The sequence below is a fragment of the Bubalus kerabau genome, chromosome 20 (assembly GCF_029407905.1).
Source record: "Bubalus kerabau isolate K-KA32 ecotype Philippines breed swamp buffalo chromosome 20, PCC_UOA_SB_1v2, whole genome shotgun sequence".
NCBI lineage: Eukaryota > Metazoa > Chordata > Mammalia > Artiodactyla > Bovidae > Bubalus > Bubalus kerabau.
Genome location: NC_073643.1, coordinates 57,733,883 through 57,754,611, shown reverse-complemented (window position 1 = coordinate 57,754,611; position 20,729 = coordinate 57,733,883). Strand labels below are relative to the sequence as shown.

General features: G+C 40.7%; 1 protein-coding gene across 10 annotated transcripts in view; it reads right to left on the bottom strand.

Moving 5' to 3' along the window:
• The window catches only part of TMCC1 (transmembrane and coiled-coil domain family 1), a 155,672-nt gene that overhangs the window by 100,925 nt on the left and 34,018 nt on the right, over positions 1-20,729 (bottom strand). For 6 of the 10 annotated variants that reach the window (XR_008706039.1, XR_008706038.1, XM_055557556.1 and 3 more), the window contains exon 1: positions 7,505-8,201. Coding sequence is in view for 8 of the 10 variants with exons in the window: in XM_055557556.1 (XP_055413531.1) it covers positions 7,505-8,077 (573 nt within the window). In the remaining 2 variants the exon portion in view is untranslated. Of the gene's footprint in view, positions 1-7,504; positions 8,202-12,115; positions 12,172-20,729 lie in introns of those variants that run through there. The other 4 variants (XM_055557560.1, XM_055557559.1, XM_055557563.1 and 1 more) reach the window with 1 other exon arrangement.

Sequence of the window (20,729 nt, the reverse complement as noted above, 5' to 3'; positions counted from 1 at the left end):
TTGAGTTTTTGCTAATCACCTGGCAATAGCCAGCGATCTTTTGGCTGAAAATCATTTGTGTTGCAAGGGGCTCATTTTGTAACCAAGGTTTCTAAATTCTTAGCTTCCTCATTACAATGATATCGAAATCTGTGTCAGGGCTCTTTACCCCAGTAAGATGTTACTGTGATAAAATAAAATGTAGTTGCCAGTTCTATTGCTCAGTCAGTAAAGAATCCACCTGCAATGCAGAAGACCTGGGTTGGAAAGATCTCCTGGAGGAGGAAATGGCAACCTACTCCAGTATTCTTGCCGGGGAAACCCCATGGACAGAGGAGCCTGGTGAGCTACAGTCCATAGGGTCACAAGAATCGGACACAACTTTGCAACTAAGCTACCACCAACAAATATTTTACTTGATCTTCGGCTAAAGATATACTTTTGTAATATATAAACCAACAAATCCTTGCTAATTCTTTTTACAAAGAGATTTGTCCAAAGACTGATTTTTGAAATCAAACATCTTTTACATATTTTAAAGGATTCTATTTAGAAAACAAGATGCTTTCAAAGTCAAACCATACATAAAATGAGAGACACTAATGCCTAATAAATACATGCTGATCCTGAAGTATGAAATCTGGTCTGCTCCCATTGACTGACGAAATCACAGGTCATGATGATGTAACACTGAAACAAGTCAAATATTAGCAAATACTTACTAAAGCTAATACTTACAAACTAACTAAACTAAACAAATACTTACAATATTTTGCTAACTTGCCAAAGCTGCCTATCTTTCTTTAGATAAAATGCTGCATTATGATCATTGAGAAAAACCAATCTGTTCTAGTAATTATCTTCTATCATACATGATCCTGGTCTGTCCTTTTATTTATCTACCTATGAGTCTTTGGGAAGCTAATAGTCACAAGACAAATTCTTGTAACAATGTTCTGGATTAAAAAAAAATAAAAAAGAGTAGTGGACTTTGGGGGCCAAAATTCTCCCTCCCTCTCAAGATTGAAGGCTACTGATAAAGTACTCAAATCCTCTGTGAATAAAAGGGGAAAGCAGAAGGTATGGGCACATACTATGTTCCTTTAGAGGTCTAATTACTCTAAAGTCTCTATATATTTTGTAATATAAAGGAAAAGAAGGTTAAATTTAACTTAAAGAGTGAACTTGCCTTTGCATTATGTTGAGCCTTCGTCACAGAAGGAATACAACTCAGATGTTAAAAACAAAACCAAATAAAACTTGGAGAGGCATCCTTATGATGATAACTGTGCATGGTAAGTCTACCAAGGTCAAGAACATTCTAGCTACACCTTCAATTCCACTCTTAGGACAATCACATTAAAAGTTAGCGTAAGATCATTAAGGATAATAAAGGCATCTTGTGGCGCGCCACAGAAACATACTGCATTAGAACAAACATACACATTCTGGACCTCCTTGTGGCTCAGCTGGTAAAGAATCCACCTGCAAAGAGGGAGACCTGGGTTCGATCCCTGGGTTGGGAAGATCTCTTGGAGAAGGGAAAGGCTACCACGCTAGTATTCTGGCCTGGAGAATTTCATGGACTGTATAGTCCATGGGGTTGCAAAGAGTCGGACACGACACGAAATGAGTGACTTTCCCTTCATTTCACACATTCTAGACCTCTGAGTTAGGGTCAATAGCCTAAAAGTTACTTTCTTTGGCATATGAGTTTTGTTCTATAAAGTACCTTTACTAGAGAACAACTGAAAAGTCAAAACACATCTTCATCTCTGATTTATTCCTACTTTCCCATCCGGGATCATTTCCTTGATAGTATCAGCTACCAAACTGACACTAAATACACAAATGAGAAAGATCTCTATTGGTTTTCATTTAAAAAATACAATTTTCAATGTTTTTGTTTTTAGGAAAACAGACATTATTTTACTACTTCTCCCAAGCAGACTTTAGGACTTTCAATTTTATCTTTAATTATTTTTAAAAGTATTTATTTATTCATTTATTTGGTTGCACTGGGTCTTAGCTGTGGCATATGCGATCTTTAGTTACAGCATATGGGATCCAGTTCCCCGACCTGGGATTGAACCCAGACCCCACTGCATTGGAACTCTGGAGTTCCAGCCACTGGACCACCAGGGAAGTCACTTTATTTATTTTTTTTATTTTTAATTGGAGGATAATTGCTTTACAATTTGTGTTGGTTTCGGCCATACAACAATATCTCTATTTTTAATTCTAACACTGTCAGTAAATTCTACCCACTCTTCTATTGTCAATTCCATTTCCACAGTTACCAATTCAGTTCAGTACTTTAAAATGAGCGCCTATTACTGCTACGTATGATAGTCACTACTCAATCCAGCCCATATCCTAAGAACTCCCTGAACTAGTGACTTCTCAAGGTATAATTCCTTCATTACTAATGGCCTGTCACAGTGGGAGTCATCTCCTCACTTCCGCCTACTTCTCCTGGTCTAGGGGTACCACCTTGTGGTCAGCAACAGGAATTATCCTTCCCATCACCTCGTTTCTTTCCCCTTTGGTAGAACATTACACCTAGGCTTTCTGGTTTTGCACACGGCTCAGTTAACTCAATCTTACAAACCTCCCTTTCTTTTGAACAGAGTAGAATGCCATCATGCAGTAATTTACTGCAGAGGGTAGTGTTCCTTATTTATAAACCCTGGGAAATTCACGTACTCTAAGTCTACAAGCTATTTGTTACTGAATGAGAAAGAATGGGTTTTAGTCTACACCTTTGACAAGGCCAGTTGACATGACTATTTTTTAAAAAGCTACATATTATAAACACCTTAAATTTACTAACAAAACAAAACACAGTAGGCCCCAAATGGAGTCTCTTATGCTAATTCCCATATCATCAAACTGAGAACTAAACTCCAGTTTTTTGCCTCTCCCAGAAATGGACTCAAACCAGCCAACCAGGAACTTGCTGATTAGCATTAGTTAGGTAACCCTTGCCATGCTCTGTAAGGAGAATAACCTAGCAATAACCAACACACTTTTTGGATGAGTGTAACTTCCTTGTTCCTGCTCCCTTCTGCCTAGAAGTCTTTTATTCTGTACAGCTCTTCAGAGTTTGTTTCTATTTGCTCAGACTGAATGCTGCCCAATCCATGAGTCGTCAAATAGAGTCAATAAACTCTTGACTTGGTTCAATTTCGTTTTTTTGAAAGGTACTAACACTTAGACCATACAACCTAAGTTTAAATAAGACATACAGATCAAATTCTCACTAGTTAAGAACTGTTTCAAGTATTGCTCCTCACCCATCAGGCATGGCAGACGGGTGGCTACAGCTTACGGCCTTGACGTATATTATCATTTTCTCCCCTTTAACAATGCCAAAAAAAATCCAACTTCCGTAACATTTCCTCATAGTACAGGCCTTTGGGACCTTACCTGCCGAGGTCCAGCCCCGGCTGATCCAGGGTATTCGAAGGAGAGTCGGCCTAGGCGACTATTTATATGTTAATTAGAGATGTAAGAGTAATAGAATGAGGATAGCTCAGTAGGAAAATTCAGTGGAGAAAAGAAGCTGAGTGGCTTGGTTTATGCAGAAAATCAATATAACCCGTGACACCAGGTTAGCTCTGACCACGGAGGCCGCAGGCGCCCTCTCGAATAGCGGAAGGTGCCCCACCTTAGACACCTTCTCGAGTGGGTCTTAGAAGCCCAGGCAAATAAATGGTCGCAGAGGATATCCGCGCTCCAGATGGACACTCAGCTGGAAGTTAAAGGGAAGAATGGCATGGGGAGACCAAGCGTTGGTGAGCAAGGCCCGTAGCTTTATTTTCAACAGGGGCTTATATACCCTAAGTTACACATAGAGGATAATAGGGGATGCAAAGTCAGCAGTCTTTGATCCTTATCAAAAACCAGGGTTTCTTTCCTGCAAATTTATCGTATACAAATGGTTTAGGTGATTTACATCATCTTCTGGCCAGAAGGCCTATTAACATTTTATGACACTTGACAAGGACTTATCAACAAAGACTTATTTTCTCTAAGAGTAATTATTTTAAGGTTTGGCGCCATCTTCCAAAGATAAAATTACATTCCTATAGGGCGGATGTGTAATGGGTTTACAAAGGAAAGAATTTATTACCTTAAGGGTCTAAAGTTACTAACACCAAGGCCACTACTTATTTTTTCAACATACCAACTATATTAATTAATACACATTGAAGGATACAATTCAGGGGATGTGGAAACTTGGCAACAAACATTGGCTCATCAATGAAATCTTTTACTAGTTTTATTCTGACAGTTTCTAACTCTCTGAGAGGCTCTAAGCTATTTGAATATCTTAAGCTTCCCGTGCCTCTCGAGGCTGGGAGACTGTAAACAATCGTATGCATAGCTGTAGGTGTCCGGGTAAACTTGTCAGGCAAGTTAGAGAGCCATCTGAGGGGTTTGGATTTAAACACTCCTAATTGCCCAGGAACTTTATTAATTGGAGCTGTAAGTTAGCTCTTTGACAGAGAGAGCGAGATGGTGGTGGGGGACAGCCCCCAGTAAAGTCAGAGGTGAGAGCACAAAGCAATAAAGTAGGCAGACTCTGGTTTTTGGGGGTAGATGCTCGAGAATATCCGGGGGCACTCCCGAGGCTCGATCCTGCCTTTGCGTATGCCGAGCCTCCTTCCTCATGACCTTTGTCACGAGTGGAATGTCTCTCGCCGGCTCCCGGCACTTACCCTTTGCTGTTTCCCCAGGTCTCCCTTCAGAGGTTTGGTCTGCTCCCTCGCATCCTCCAGGTCTTCGCTTGTATATCAGTGAGGTCTTCCCTGACCACTCTGCTTAAAACTTCCCTCCCTAGAAATCCTTATCTTCTTATGCAACTGTCATATCGTGCACTTTACTTAAATGTTTTGTTAAACTTCTCCAGAGCGAGTATTTTTGTTTGTTTGTTTCACTCATACATTCTCAGCACCTAAGACTATGGTGGGCAAAGTATGGGCCGAGGCCCAGACACTGTTCACCAGTCAAACCCTGGCATGCCCATTCATTTACATGTTATGGGTGACTGATTTCATGCTCCGACACAGCTGAGTAGTTGCAAGACAGACCATATGGTGGAAAATACAATGACTACTTACAGAAAAAGTGTGCAGATCCCTAACCTAAAACAATGGTAGGTCAAACACTCAGTGGAACAATCACCAAGCAAACAAACATGGGGGGAAATGTCTATGATCCCACGGTATTTTATAAAGATGTAACGGAAGAGCCTCTACACTGAGATATCACAATGAAGCCCTCCCCAGGCTGGCCACCCGTGACCTCTCTGAGGCCATCTTGTACTACTGTCCCCCCTCACTCAGCTTTTCCTCACTGGTCTTGCTATTCCCTGGACACGTCAGGCAGGGAATGTCAGCTCCTACCCTGGAGTTATTTCATCCACCTGAGTACTTATCCCCCAGAGAGCCAGCCTCATGACTAATTTCTTCATCTCCCCAAGTCTTCACTCAAACGTTACTTTCTCAATGAGGCTTACCTTACCTTATACTGCAACTCCCCTCCCCTCTGTACACACCCCAATCTCTTTCTTTCTCTAATTTTGCTCTTTTCTTCCCATAATACTCATCACACTTCATCGTAACATATTATTCATTTTTATATCTACTGTATGTTATCTCTTTCAATACAGAGTAAGCCTCCATAACAGCACATATGTTTGCCTGTTTTGTTTTCTGGTGTATTCTAACTACCTAGAAAACTGCCTAGTACATAGTTGGTATTTAGTAAGTATTGATGAATAATTAAATGAAAGATGACTCCATTTCAAAAACTTCTCCGCATACGTTCTCAAACTCCCTAACTAGATATCGTTTCTTGCTCCCTATCTATTTACTTCTAATTCATCAAACCAATAATTCAAGGGCCAAAGTATTGGATGCGTGCTCAGTCGCTCTGTCGTATCTGACTCTTCAGCCCCATGGACGGTTAGGCCTCGAGATTCTTCTGTCCATGGGATCCTCCAGGCAAGAATACTGGAGTTGGTTGCCATTTCCTCCTCTAGGGGATCTTCCCGACTCAGGGTTCGATCCTGCACCTCCTGCAATGGCAGGCAGATTCTTTACCACTGACCCACGTAGGAGGCCCCAACTATTGGCATGAGGAGCAAGACACACCCCTGCCCTTAGGTAATTCTTCTTTCCGCTCCCACCGTCTCGTCTTTGATCCAAACTACTGTCATCTCTCTGGACACGACAGCCTTCTGGCTCATCTATCTGCATCCCACCTGAACCCAGTCCAATCCACTCTTCACACCATAAACACAGTGATATTTTCTAATCATAAAGGTGCAACTGTCCCCTTTGCTTAAAATGCTTTGATACTACTCATTCCTCTTAAATGGAGAAAAACTCCTGAACACTGTCTGCAAACCTCTGTATGAATTCCTTCCTCTCTCTCTCTCTCCAGCCTTACCCTCTGTGTGCTTGTATGGACATGCACACACACCTGCCATCCCGTCCCTCGTACTCAGGAAAGCGTCCTTCTATCTTTGCACCTTTTCACCTGGAGTTCTCTCTCCATCACCTAATTACCTCAGCTTACCTCCAGATCTTTGCCATTTCCTCACAGAAGTGACATCCTTAACTAGGTCATAAGTTCCTGTAATAGGCTCTAGTAGCATGTGTCACGGTTGAAACTTTAGATTTGCTCAAGTGATTATTTAATATGTGTCCCCATCTGATAATAAAACTCCATGAGAGTAAGGATCACATCTTTTTCTGTTCATCACAGTATCCACAGTGACTGGAACACCTCATTATATGTTTGCTGAACGAATGACTGAATGAAAGAGTAAGTCAAGATATGGACAAAAGGAAAAACTTTAGAGGAAAAATAAAAAGCGTGAGAAAGGAGTACTAGCTGTTAAGTTGTAGGAGGTAAAGAAGTCCACATGGGCTAAATCATGGGAGGTCCTGCATATCATTTTAAGGAACTTTCTTTGCCCCTCAGGAAATGATGGAGCCAGTGACTGCTTTTTAAGCAGTGGAAATGACAATGACTTTAGTATTTCAGATAGCTCTCACAAGCTGTGTCCAGCATGGAGAAAAAAAGAATCTGAAAGGGCAGTGAGACAGATGAAGGCCTAAACCAGGGCACTGATTTGGAATGGAGAATGGGGGCAACCTTGGGGGTCATGTCATTAAAGAGCAGGAGCGGTCCAGATAGCTCTAAGCTTGCCAACCGGGCTGAATGGGGGCTCCAGAAATTCGGATTCAGTAATTCTTAAAACTCGTGGGCTGACTGCACTGGAATCATCTGAGGCAATATGTTAGGAAGCAAACAGGAATATAATTAGAAGCATTCATTATTAGCTATGATGATTACTCTTCATCCCACTTATTTAATGAAAAGGGAAACTATCTTTGGCCACAGCCTCGGGGTACTTGAAGAGATACTTCTTTTCAGTCACCCAGGCAAAGTGTGCAGAGTACTAGATATAAAGCACAAGAAGTTAACAGGTAATTTAACAGAAACTTACCCGCTCTGCAGACGCCTCATCCCCCGGCAGACACGCAGCAGCAGCGGCAGCGGCACAAGCTATTTCCATCACCACAGAGCTGGAAGGAGCGTCAGTAGTGGATGAAGACCTGGGTCGGCCGGACTGCATGACAGTTGCCATCTCCTGGCCAGATTTCCTGTTGATCTGGGGACTTCCCTTTGGGGCCTCTGGCTTGCCCCGCCTGCTGTGCAGGCTCGTCCCTCTCTTCATCTTGGGCGGCACGCGGATCTGCTGCAGGACACGATTCAGAGCTGTGGGGTGGGTGGGGACACCATCAGTCTCAGCACACGCGTTCTGGCTTTCCAGATCCATTTCAGGCTCTGGGTCTGCCTGAATCTGTTGCACATCGTGGGGGGACACAGACGACCTCCTGCGCTGGTGCTGGAAGAGATGCTTCAAGCCTTGGCCAATCACGTTAATGTTCTCCAAAGCATTGTGGGTCATTTTAGACAACTTTTGTTCTGATTCTGTTTGCTTTCTGGCCTCTGCATCTTGGGATTTGCCTCCGGGATCAGGGTCCTCAAATAACTGTTCACTGCCCGAAGGCTCCATCAGTAGACTTAATACGCTTATTTGCAAACTCAAAATTTTTTTTTAACACACCACGACTGTCAAATTAGGTAGGCATTGCTTCGACAGTAACTACACATGCAGCTGTGAGACGAAGGCTTCATGCCTACCTAATGTTAAAAAAAAAAAAAAAAAAAAAAAAGCTTGTATTATAAATCCATGCAGAAACTCCAGTGTTAAAGAAAAACATGCCACTAGCCCAAGAAATAGACACTATCATTAAGCAATCTTTAATCAGAAGATTAAAAGATAGTTTTCTAGATAGTGGGTAATGATTATTTTCTAGAATAGGAGGAAAAGCTCTGAAATAAGTACAAAGGAAATGAAAACAGCGTTGTTAAAAAAAAATCCCTACAAGTTGCAATGTGAAGAGGAACTACATACTAGAAGAGTCATCTTGGAATGGAAACCATAATAATATTTGAGAGAACAGCCACTACTTGGGGAATCGAGAGACATCCAAGCACAGAGCATTCAATACAGATAGTCTAGCTGAGGCAATTGAAATGATTCCTCTCAATCACAACCATAGTTAATTATCTGCATGCTGAAGCTCAATACAGTAAATTCAAAGAATAGCTGTGAAACGTGGACATCCCAATCTAACTGCACTGTGGATTTTAATGGAAAAGAGGAATTTCCAGTTATCATTTACATTCATCAAGGTCACTGGCAACTAGACACTTCTTTTTTGAGAAGGTTTGCTCTTTTGAGAAGAAAATGGAAACTGAAATCTTATAGGTTGGATTCTCTGCTGGAACACAAATGACCTTTCGGTACAACGAGTACATGATCCAGAAAGAATCTGTCTTCAGAGACCAGAGCTTGGCTCAGAACCAGTGAACAAAGAAAGAGACTCAAAGGAATCCCTTTCTTTGAAAAGGGTCGACTCTGACAAGAGGCTGCCCATGTACAGTCCACCCTCCATATGCACGGGTTCCACATCTGCAGATTCAACCAACCTCAGATGGAAAACATTTGGGGTGAAGAAGTTCTAGGATGTTCCAAAGAGCAAAACCTGAATTTGCCATGCTCCCAGCAACTGTTTTCATAGCATTTATTTATGTTGTATTAGGTATTATAAATGCTCTAGATATGATTTAAGGTATATGGGAGGATACGCATGGTTCTATGCAAATACTATGCCATTTCATATAAGAGACATGAGCATCTGAGGATTTCGTTATCTGCAGGAGTCCTGGAACCAGTCCTCCATGGGTACCAAGGGACGGCTGTATTCACACAAACTCAAAAGCAAAGAAGTGACACAGTAACTGGGTATGACTAAAAAGGAGAGAAAAAGAAAGGTCAAATAGCAACCACATACCAACATTAAAGTGCAGGAAATTAAAAGGAAGTTGAAACTAAGAGATGTAAGGTCAGCACAACTGCCATAGTTACGGAAGTCACATGCCAAAGAAAGGGAGGGTGTGGCAGGGATAAGATTTCTCATAATAGAAAACTTTTTTTTAAAAATTGAGTTTCTGCAAATATGTAAAACAAAACTGCATTAATGTACAGAACCTGCTACGGAGGACAAAATGTGGTGCGTGAAGTTCTTTATTTCTATATATTACCTCAACTTTTCCTTCAAAGGGCTTTAAAACTCCCTGCGTTACACCAAGGACTTTGAACAGTTTGAAGTCACTACTAAGTCACTACCAAGTCTGAAGCACTTAGGGTGGTCATGGTCTGGGCATACGCAGACAGACCTCTGGCCATCAAACAGCAATCTGAAAGGCATAAATCAGTTGGATTTAAGAGTTCACTGTGACCTCCAGGCTCCTAGAGTCCAAAGTGATAGGAATGCAAACCCATCAGACCTTTCTTCCTGGTAACTTCTCTCAGACTACCTTCTCACCATGAATGTGGATGGACACCGTCACTGTGGCTTCGCGGACCACACTCTTACACGCCTATCTTCCCATCTCCTAACCTCTTCACGACTCAGGAGCATAAACCATGTTGACAGGGTTAAAGACCTTTAACCAGTACCTTCCTACTAACTAAATACCACAAAATTCTTTGCTCCCAAACTAGGCAAATGAGGAGCAGTAACGAGGATGGGAAATTTCACTGCTTTTCACTCAAATTCTCTGTGGCTGCACCAAAAACCTGCCACACGGCTGGGGCCTCTCACCCTTTTCCCGACTCTGTGTTGCTTTTATTTTTCCTTTTCCCTTTGGGAGAGCCAAGAGAGAAGCCCTTAATCCTACCGACATAAACAACTGTTTTGGGCTATATGGAGTTTTCTGGGGCTCCTTGTGGGCAAAAATGTTGTCAACAGTATATGTATTTAATTATCCTGACCTTCCCTCATGAGTTTCTAGCGCAGACTAATAGTTATTGAATTATTTTCACTCTGCAAAGCACTGAGCTTCTCAGACAAAAAGGGCTATGTAACCAAGATAATCCAGTAACTGTATATCAATTAACCTCTTCTTGTACTGGGATATTTAGACCCTGAGAAGACAGAAGGATTGTGAAAGCAGCAGGCTGATAATGAGGAAGTAAATTACTTTTTTCCTTATTTATACTGCATTAGCTAAATAATACAACAGATTTTTTGTTGCTGCTGTTTTGAAAGTAAAACATATAAAATAAGTTTCTCCCATGATAATAAAAGACACCATAAAGAGAGGAATGGTATCAAGGTTCGTTAGAAAACCAAACAATCTACTTGTCTCATATATAAACATACAAGGAATTTATTACTCAGCAGATCAGCTTCATTGGGCAGTGTTATAAACTAATCAAGGGGCTTCCCTTGTGGCTCAGACAGTAAAGCGTCTGACTACAATGCAGAAGACCCGGGTTCAATCCCTGGATCGGGAAGATCCTCTGGAGAAGGAAATGGCAACCCACTCCAGTACTCTTGCCTGGAAAATCCCATGGACAGAGAAGCCCGGTAGGCTACAGTACATGGGGTCGCAAAGAGTCAGACATGACTGAGCAACTTCACTTCACTTCACATTAACTTCACGTCACTTCACATAAACCTGCTTCTTGGGTTTTAAAAAATGGAAAATATGGTACATTTTTAAATGTATCTTCATTTGAGATTTCATTAGCATGTCTATATTATTTATTCCCATATAATTCAAAAGAATGATTAATTATAAGGATATGCCAGCATTTGGAGGAAAACCTAGAAACAGGGTGTTGATTTCCAAGCCAAAGCTTGCATAGGCTATCTACATGGCTGCACAGATTACCTAGTAGAGGAGTAGTAAATTCTGGGATTTCTAAAGGCAAAACATATCTTCATGATACTAACAGAAGCTTACCTAACATAGAACACCAAAGAAACTTAAACTGAGCTTTAAGCATCAAATTGTTATATAAGAATTTTGAAACAACAACCTGTTGCACTGACTGTAAAACGTAATGCTATAATCATTATATAACACTTGTGACAGGAAGAAAGCAAGCACTAAAATAATTCAATCAAGTGAATGTTTTTTAAGACTCCCCTATTTTCTTCTGTAAGACAGTAGTAAAATTCAAATGAATAATAACTGTTGTTCAGCTTATAAAACTTCCCAAACAACTGTATTGCTATCTCTGGTTTAACACAAACAAGTTCAACTGTAAAGCTAAGTGTTCTTTCATAAGAAGGAAATGTTGGCTTCTCTTTTATTCACAGGGCTTCTCTGAAAAGTAAAGTCCTTCTAAGTAAGCCTGAGGAAACCAATAGAGAGAAAAGGGAACAAAAGGATATGGGAGAAAGGGGGCAGGAGGAAGGGGTGAAAAGTGGGGAAAAAAGAGGAGGAAATGGTAGCCACAGACAAACCAGGTATTTCAGAAAACTTGGTTAAATTCTCAGAATTTTAACAATTTTCTACAACAGTTTTGAAAAAAAAAAAAAATTCAAATTATATATGAACTATCTTTCTTTTTTTTTTCCTTTAAGTTGTTACTCCCAACTTTTTAGTTTTCTTGATAGACACGGTGACCAAAGCGTTTTGGTTTGGCTATGAACCAAATTATTTCACTGACGCTAACAAATTGGATACTTGCCTTTATCACTCTTCCTCAAGCACTTCTAAGGTGTTCTGGAATCCTTTTAGGGAAAGCTGAAAAGCAAACATTAAGAATTACAAAGTAGGAAACTTAGAAGAGGGGAGTTTATTTATATAAACATAAGAAAAAACTGAGTATACACATAACAAAATGGTAACATTTAGCTCTCAGTGGTAGTACAGGGCAATTTTTTCTAGTGTTTTTCAGTATTTTCTCATTTTGCAAAGAAATAATGAAAAAAAAAACTATAATCAAGAAAAAACAATTTGGGGAACATCAATATTAAAAAAAAAGTAGTATATTTCATAAATATTTTTACACTATGATACTGAATTAGGAATAGATAGTCCATTAATTCTAATCTTAAAGTAAAATGAAATGCAAAATAAGTGTGTTAGTCGCTCAGTCATGTCTGATTCTTTGCAACCCCATGGACTGTATGTAGCCTGCCATGCTCCTCTGTCCACAGAATTCTGCAGGCCAGAATACTGGAGTGGGTTGCCATTCCTACTCCAGGGGATCTTCCCGACCCAGGGATTGAATCTGGGCCTCCCGATTTGTGGGCAGATTCCTTACCAACATGAAAAGAAGCATAATTTTATAAGCAAGTATCTTTCAAGTAGCTTCCAATTCTCCATCCACAATTTTGCGTTCAAAAGCAACTCTTAAAAAGTATGTCTACCATGAATAATTGAGGCTCAAGATGCACCAAAATGGAAAATTCCCTGGAAAACAGCCATTACCAGAGGCAATTTACTCAGGCATGTGTTTGGGGGGCATCTGCTTTGTGCTCCAAATTACGCAAACAAAGCATCCTACCTTACCCTCAAGGAACTAATCTAGGATGGAAAGTGAGTTTACATACTTGAAGCCTAAGAGAAACAGCACAGAACAACATAATTAAGTGCTAGAATGTGTAAGGACAACTATGGTTACCATCAGAAGTGAAGAAATCCTATGACACTTGCCTCGAAAAGTTTCAAGAACAAAGAAGCTTTCACTGCACTTTGAAAGATGAGAAGATGGATGAATGAGCAGGAAGATATAGGCCGAGACTCCGAGCTACAGAGCAGTACACACGCTACACGCTGGGGGCCAGTGAAGAGGCCAGATGACTGCACTGGGGGTACTCATTCTGAGTCATCTGGAGAACTGGGTGGCTGGTGGGCAGATGTGAGGGGGGACTTTTCATCTTTAACTTTTTCTACCTTTCGAAGTACATACATTATGACTATTCTTATGTCGGGAAAAAATAAACTTACACATTTGAAAAAAAAGAAAGTAAATACATGTTTTAATCTCAAGGGGAAACATTTAAAAATGGTAGAAAAGGATATAACTATTGTGCTAACAGAAAGGAAAAACAGAATTAAAATATGCAAATAAATACAAAAAGAGGGAAAGCAAGATTGCAGATAAGACATATAAAAAGGAAAATATAAGATATCAAATGCAAACCCAAATATCCCAATAATTATATTAAATATAAGTGGACCAAAAGAAAAAGACTATCTATCATACTAAATAAAAAACGGAAATCAATCCCTGGTGGTCCAGTGGTTAGGACCCAGCACTTTCACAGCAGTGGCCCGGTTCACTCCCTGGTTGGGGAACTAAGATCCCACAAGCCCTGTGACGTGGCCAAAAAAAAAAAAAAAATTCTCTATTATGATGTGTAAAAGAATCATGCCAAATATAGAGAACAATTAAAATAAAATGTATAGAAAGGGTTAACAAACATAATCTAAACAAAAGCTGCTCAAGCTTTATTAGTAGTACTCAAAGTAGACTATAATTCAAAAAGCATTAATGGAGGTAATATAATTCATAGGATTAAATGCAGAACTCATTAGAAAGACATAATTAAAAATTTATATGCAAGTAATAGCATAGCCTCCAAATGCATAAAGCACAACTTAGCAGAACTACAAGAAGTGAAATATATCTATAATCATAATGGAGAAATTTTTAAAATCTCTCATAATTGATAGAATAAATGACCTACATCGGAGGAAAAATAAGAGTTAGATCTGAATAGCATGGTTAACAAACTGGGGACCTAAACAGACATTTGTATAAGACAGTACCCAATAACTGCAGAATACTCTATCAAGTTCAAAGAGATCACTTACAAAAAGTGACCCATATGCTGAGCACTAAATCAAGTCTCACAAGTTCTTCTCTGACCACAATGTGGACTCCTAAGGTTCACAGTGGATAAAACCGCTCTCTCCCCACCACCCACAATGCCACCTGACCAAACCTGGAGACAAAGTAACAGGGTTGGAGCAACACAAGAGGCTGGACAAGCACCTATACTCCTAGAGGTAAAGCTTTCTTTCTAACCAAAGGAAGTACAGCCCCAAGAGCATGAAGGAATTCCACTGCAGTCAGGATGATTAAATCACAAATGTTGACCAATTTCTGGACACTGAATGTGGGCCAGTATGAGAGTGCAAAGTCTCGAGGGACTGCAATCAGGAGAGAGTCTCTACCCTATTACAGGCTTTTCTGCCAGGAACCTCAAAGGCTGTGTGTGTGGGGGAAGGGGGGTGGGGGGAGGCAGACAGAATCTGAGAGAATGCAAAGAAGCTTCTTATCCCAGCCCCCACCCTTGTGGAGCTTGGCAGCCAACGCCAATCAGCCCAAATCTATCCCCTATTAGCTTAGGGACTTCCCTGGTGGTCCAGTTTGGTTAAGCCCCCGTATGCTTCCACTGCAGGGAACCAAGATTCTGCATGCTATATGGTGAGGCCAAAAAAATAAAATACAGGGGCAGAGAAGGCTGCTTTGAATAGGAAATTCAAACAAAAACTACTATTGGTTAAAATCTATTAAGAAAAAAACTTAAGCTTAAAAAAGGGGAGGGAATATAAAACCTAAGATAGACACAGCAGTTGAGGAAGAGAAAAGAAGGGGAACAACTCCACTCCTAGAAACAGAAAATTTTATACGAGACCCAGGTTCTAGTGCCTGCCTAAATCTGAGGCCTACCAGATCATCACAGAACTCCCTCCAACCTCCACTATCATGCTAACAGTTCAGTTCAGTTCAGATGCTCAATCACTCAGTCATGTCTGCCTCTTTGCGACCCCATGGACTGCAGCATGCCAGGCTTCCCTGTCCATCACCAACTCCTGGAGCTTGCTCAAACTCAGGTCCATCGAGTCGCTGATGCCATCCAACCATCTTATCCTGTCATCTCCTTCTCCTCCTGCCTTCAATCTTTCCTAGCATGAGGGTCTTTTCCAAGGAGTCAGTTCTTTACATCAGGTGGCCAAAGTATTAGAGTTTCAGCATCAGTCCTTCCAATGAATATTCAGGACTGATTTCTGTTAGGATTGACTGGTTTCATCTCCTTGCAATCCAAGGGACTCTCAAGAGTCTTCTCCAACACCACAGTTCAAAAGCACCAATTCTCTGGCACTCAGCTTTCTTTATAGTCCAACTCTCACATCCATACGTGACTACTGGAAAAACCATAGCTTTGACTAGACGGACCTTTGTCAGCAAAGTAATGTTTCTGCTAACAAGCTTTGAGTAAAAATAATGGAATATAGCTGCAATAAACAAACTCACTGTGTGAAACAGCACAAAGAGAAAACCCAAAGCTAAGCCGGGATATAATGGACACTAGGGAAATTTGAAGTCTTTGGTTTCCATGGCAACAACATGTATCAATGCTGGTAACCATAGCAATAATACTCTTTAAACATAGCCCAACCCCTAACAGATTAATTTAAATTCTACCTTAAAGGCTCAGCAGAAGGAAGCTTGCAGTCTTCTCCAAGCATATCAGATATTCACCTCAGTATTTCCTGTTCTACACAAAATGGACACCTTTCAACAAGAACTTATGAAGCATGCCAAGATCAGATCAGATCAGTCGCTCAGTCACGTCCGACTCTTTGCGACCCCATGAAACACAGCACGTCAGGCCTCCCTGTCCAACACCAACTCCTGGAGTTCACTGAGACTCATGTCCATCGAGTCAGTGATGCCATCCAGCCATCTCGTCCTCTGTCATCCCCTTCTCCTCCTGCCCCCAATCCCTCCCAGCATCAGAGTCTTTTCCAATGAGTCAACTCTTCGCATGAGGGGGCCAAAGTACTGGAGTTTCCAGCTTTAGCATCATTCCTTCCAAAGAAATCCCAGGGCTGATCTCCTTCAGAATGGACTGGTTGGATCTCCTTGCAGTCCAAGGGACTCTCAAGAATCTTCTCCAACACCACAGTTCAAAAGCATCAATTCTTCGGCACTCAGCCTTCTTCACAGTCCAACTCTCACATCCATACATGACCACTGGAAAAACCATAGCCTTGACTAGACGGACCTTTGCTGGCAAAGTAATGTCTCTGCTTTTGAATATGCTATCTAGGTTGGTCATAACTTCCCTTCCAAGGAGTAAGCGTCTTTTAATTTCATGGCTGTAGTCACCATCTGCAGTGATTTTGGAGCCCAGAAAAATAAAGTCTGACACTGTTTCCACTATTTCCCCATCTATTTCCCATGAAGTGATGGGACCGGATGCCATGATCTTCGTTTTCTGAATGTTGAGCTTTAAGCCAACTTTTTCACTCTCCAGTTTAATAAAAACATTGTTTGCAGAAACAAAGCAATCATCAGAACTAGACTCAGAAATGCCATGGTATGAGAATTATCAGAGAATTTAAAACATGATTAATATGGTAGAGAATAATGGAAAAGATAGACAACATGCAAGATCACACAGGTAGTTTGACAGAGATGTGGAAATCATAAAGAATATAGTGGAAATCCTAGAAAGAGAAACATGGTAATAAACAACAAATTCTTTTAGTAGATTTGAAACAGCTAAAAAAAGAATCAGGGAACTTGAAGACAGGCTCACAGAAATTACTCAAATTGAAATGTACAGAAGAAAAGAAGTAGGAAAATAAAACAAGAGAAAACATCCAAGAACTGTGGGAAAATATCAAATAGTGTAATATACTCAGAATGCCTGGAGAAGAAAGAACAAAGCAGAAGAAATATGTGAATGGTTAAGTGACAAGACACCAAACTACAGATTTAAGAAGGTCCAAAAATGTCAAACAAGACTTTAAAAAAAAACCCCAAAACTAGGCATAATAGCTAGCTGAAATAATAGCTGAAAAGAAAAAGGGAAATCGTGAAAGCAACCAGAGAGGGAAAACATAGTATATACAGAGGAACAAGGATAAGGATTGTAATAACCTTGCTGTCAGAAACTTTGCAAGCAAGATAATAGGGGTTTAGCAACTCTAAAAAAATGTTGAAAGAAAAAGATTGTTCAACCAGTATTCTCTATCTAGTGAGAATATCCTTCATAAGTGAAGAGGAAATAAAGACTTTTCCAACGTGTAAGTGTGCTTTCTGGTGCAGCCACTATGGAAAACAGTATGGCTGCTGCTGCTGCTGCTGCTGCTGCTGCTAAGTCGCTTCAGTCGTGGCCGACTCTGTGCGACCCCACAGAGGCAGCTCATCAGGCTCCCCCGTCCCTGGGATTCTCCGGGCAAGAACACTGGAGCAGGTTGCCATTTCCTTCTCCAATGCAGGAAAGTGAAAAGTGAAAGTGAAGTCGCTCAGTCATGTCCCACTCTTTGCGACTCCATGGACTGCAGCCTACCAGGCTCCTCCGTCCATGGGATTTTCCAGCAAGAGTACTGGAGTGGGATGCCATTGCCTTCTCCATGGAAAACAGTATGGAGTTTTCCCTAAAAAGCTATCAAGAAAAAACAGAGCTGCCATATGACCCAGCAATACCACTCTTGAACGTACATCTGGAGAAAACTCTAATTCAAAAAGATACATGCACCCCAATATCACAGCAGCACTATGAATAATAACTAAGACATGGAAGCAACCTAAATGTCCATCAGTAGAGGAATGGATAAATAAGATGTAGCATATGTACACAATGGTAAAATACTCAGTCATAAAAAGAATGAAGCAATGCCATTTGCAGCAACAAGGATAGACCTAGAGAGTATCATACTAAGTGAAGTAAGTCAGAGAAGACAAATATCACAGAATATCTGTGGAATATTTTATGTGGAATCCAAAAAAAATGATACAAATGAACTTATTTACAAAACAGAAACAGACTCACAGAGAAAATGAACTTACAGTTGTCAAAGGTGAAAGCAGGTGAGGATAAACTGGGAAATTAGGGCTTAAAAGATATACACTACTAAAACAGATAAACAAGGCCTACTGTACAGCACCGATAACTATGTTCAATATCTTGTAACAACCTAAAAAGGAAAAGAATCTGAGAAGGAATACATATATACACATACGTATAACTGAATCAGTTAGCGAGAAACTAACACAACATTGTAAATCAGTTCAGTTCAGTTCAGTCGCTCAGTCACCTCTGACTCATTGTGATCCCATAGACTGCAGCACACCAGACTTCCCTGTCCATCACCAACTCCCAGAACTTGCTCAAACTCATTTCCAGCAAGTTTCTGATGCCATCCAACCATCTCATCCATTGTCATCACCTTCTGCTCCTGCCTTCAATCTTTCCCAGCATCAGAGTCTTTTCAAATGAGTCCATTCATTGCATCAGGTGGCCAAAGTATCAGAGCTTCAGCTTCAGCATCAGTCCTTCCAATGAATATTCACGACTGATTTCCTTTAGGGCTGACTGGTTTGATCTCCTTGCAGTCCAAGGGATTCTCAAGAGTCTTCTCCAGCACCACAGTTCAAAAGCATAAATTCTTCAGCACTCAGCTTTCTTTATGGTCCAACTCTCACATCCATACATGACTACTGGAAAAACCATAATTTTGACTATATGGAACTCTGTCGGTAAAGTAATATCTCTGCTTTTAATATGCTGGTGTGTGAAATGAGTGTAATTGTGAGGTAGTATGAACATTCTTTGGCATTGCCTTTCTTTGGGATTGGAATGAAAACTGATCTTTTCCAGTCCTGTGGCCGCTGCTGAATTTTCCAACTATACTTCAATTAAAAAATCTTAATTTCAAATTTCTTACATCAAGTATTCACGATATGTAATTCAAAACAGGAAAGAACACTCAAAATAAACATACACTGGTATTTATTATTAATGTTACATACAAATAGCAGGCTTCCCAGGAGGCTCAGTGGGTAAAGACTCCATCTGCAATGCAGGAGACACAGGTTCAGTCCCTGGGTCAGGAAGATCCCTTGATGGAGGGCATGGCGACCCACTCCAGTATTCCTGCCTAGAGAATTCCATAACAGAGGAGTCTGGAGGGCCACACTTCATGGGGTCAATAAGAGTCAGACAAAACTGAAGTGACTGAGCACGTACGCACACATAATATAAATGTTATATTTCAATATGCCTTCAGAATGTCAAACTCTGCTCAACTGACCCAGAGCCCATCTTAAATCTCTCTAGAGTAAATGGATGAACACAAAGTTTAGAAATAAAACTTAGTCATGTTTTTTGGATTTTAAAAACGTCTTCAACTCCTGCTCTTTCTCCTTCACTGTAGGTCATCTGAAATGGTTTCAGTGGTAACACATACTTTATGCTTTGCTACACTGCAAATTTATTCAGCAGTTCTATTCTTGAAGTCATTATTTCTTCTCATGCTTCTATTTTATAAAGGACAACATTTTTCCAGCTCCCTCCTAAGGGTATTTGTGATTTAGCAACATCTTTTCCCAGCCTGGTCATTCACACTCAAAACAAACCTTTCTCTTGACCTACTTGGTTTATAAATGCATAGACAAGAAACCCAAGAGTTGAGCCAGAAATGAGAAAGACGCAATCAAGTAAGTTCAACAGATATTTACTACTTTGAAAAATGAAATCTCCTCAGTCACAAATATAGCTTTATCACATTTCCTTGAGTTGGGCTTCCCTTGTGGCTCAGATGGTAAAGAATCTGCCTGCAATGAGGGAGACCTGGGTTAAGTCCCTGAGCTGGGAAGATCCCCTGGAGAAGGGAGAGGCTCCCCACTCAGTATTCTGGCCTGGAGAATTCCATGGACTGTATAGTCCATGGGGTCACAAAGAGTTGGACACAACTGAGCAACTTTCACTTCACTTCACTTCACTTGAGTTCACTCAGTAAATATGGCTGAAGCAAGAAGACCTTACTAAAAGCACAGTGACTACAAAGAATGGGTAGCTCTAGTGCCTTGGCTTAAACTGTTCTGTAAATGAACAAACGTGCAAACATGAGAATACAAGATACTAAAATACAATGCTCCATCAAAAGTGAGAAATACGCTCAAAGTGAGACTGTCCAGTGAGTAGTTGATAACTACAAGGCAACAAATGCACTGGTGGAATCCGTCTGCTGTATTTTGGAACTATGGAACCTATTTAAGGCTTGCAACTTACAGGCAAAGGCTTGGACAGTAAGTTGCATTTAATTTCAATTTCAACTCCTAGCACTGTAGCAGCTACACAGCTTCCTCTAGCAACACGGAGGTCAGCTGGGCAAGGTTCCAGAGCAGCTTGGACACAGCTTATGGGAGCTAGGGTGGGCAAAAAAGACTCTATCCTCCAAATACTACAGATCTATGTGATCTATGCTCTGACCACTGACTGTTGCTTCTGATCACAAAGATGCAGAGAGAGGTGCTCATTTTTGTTCCACCT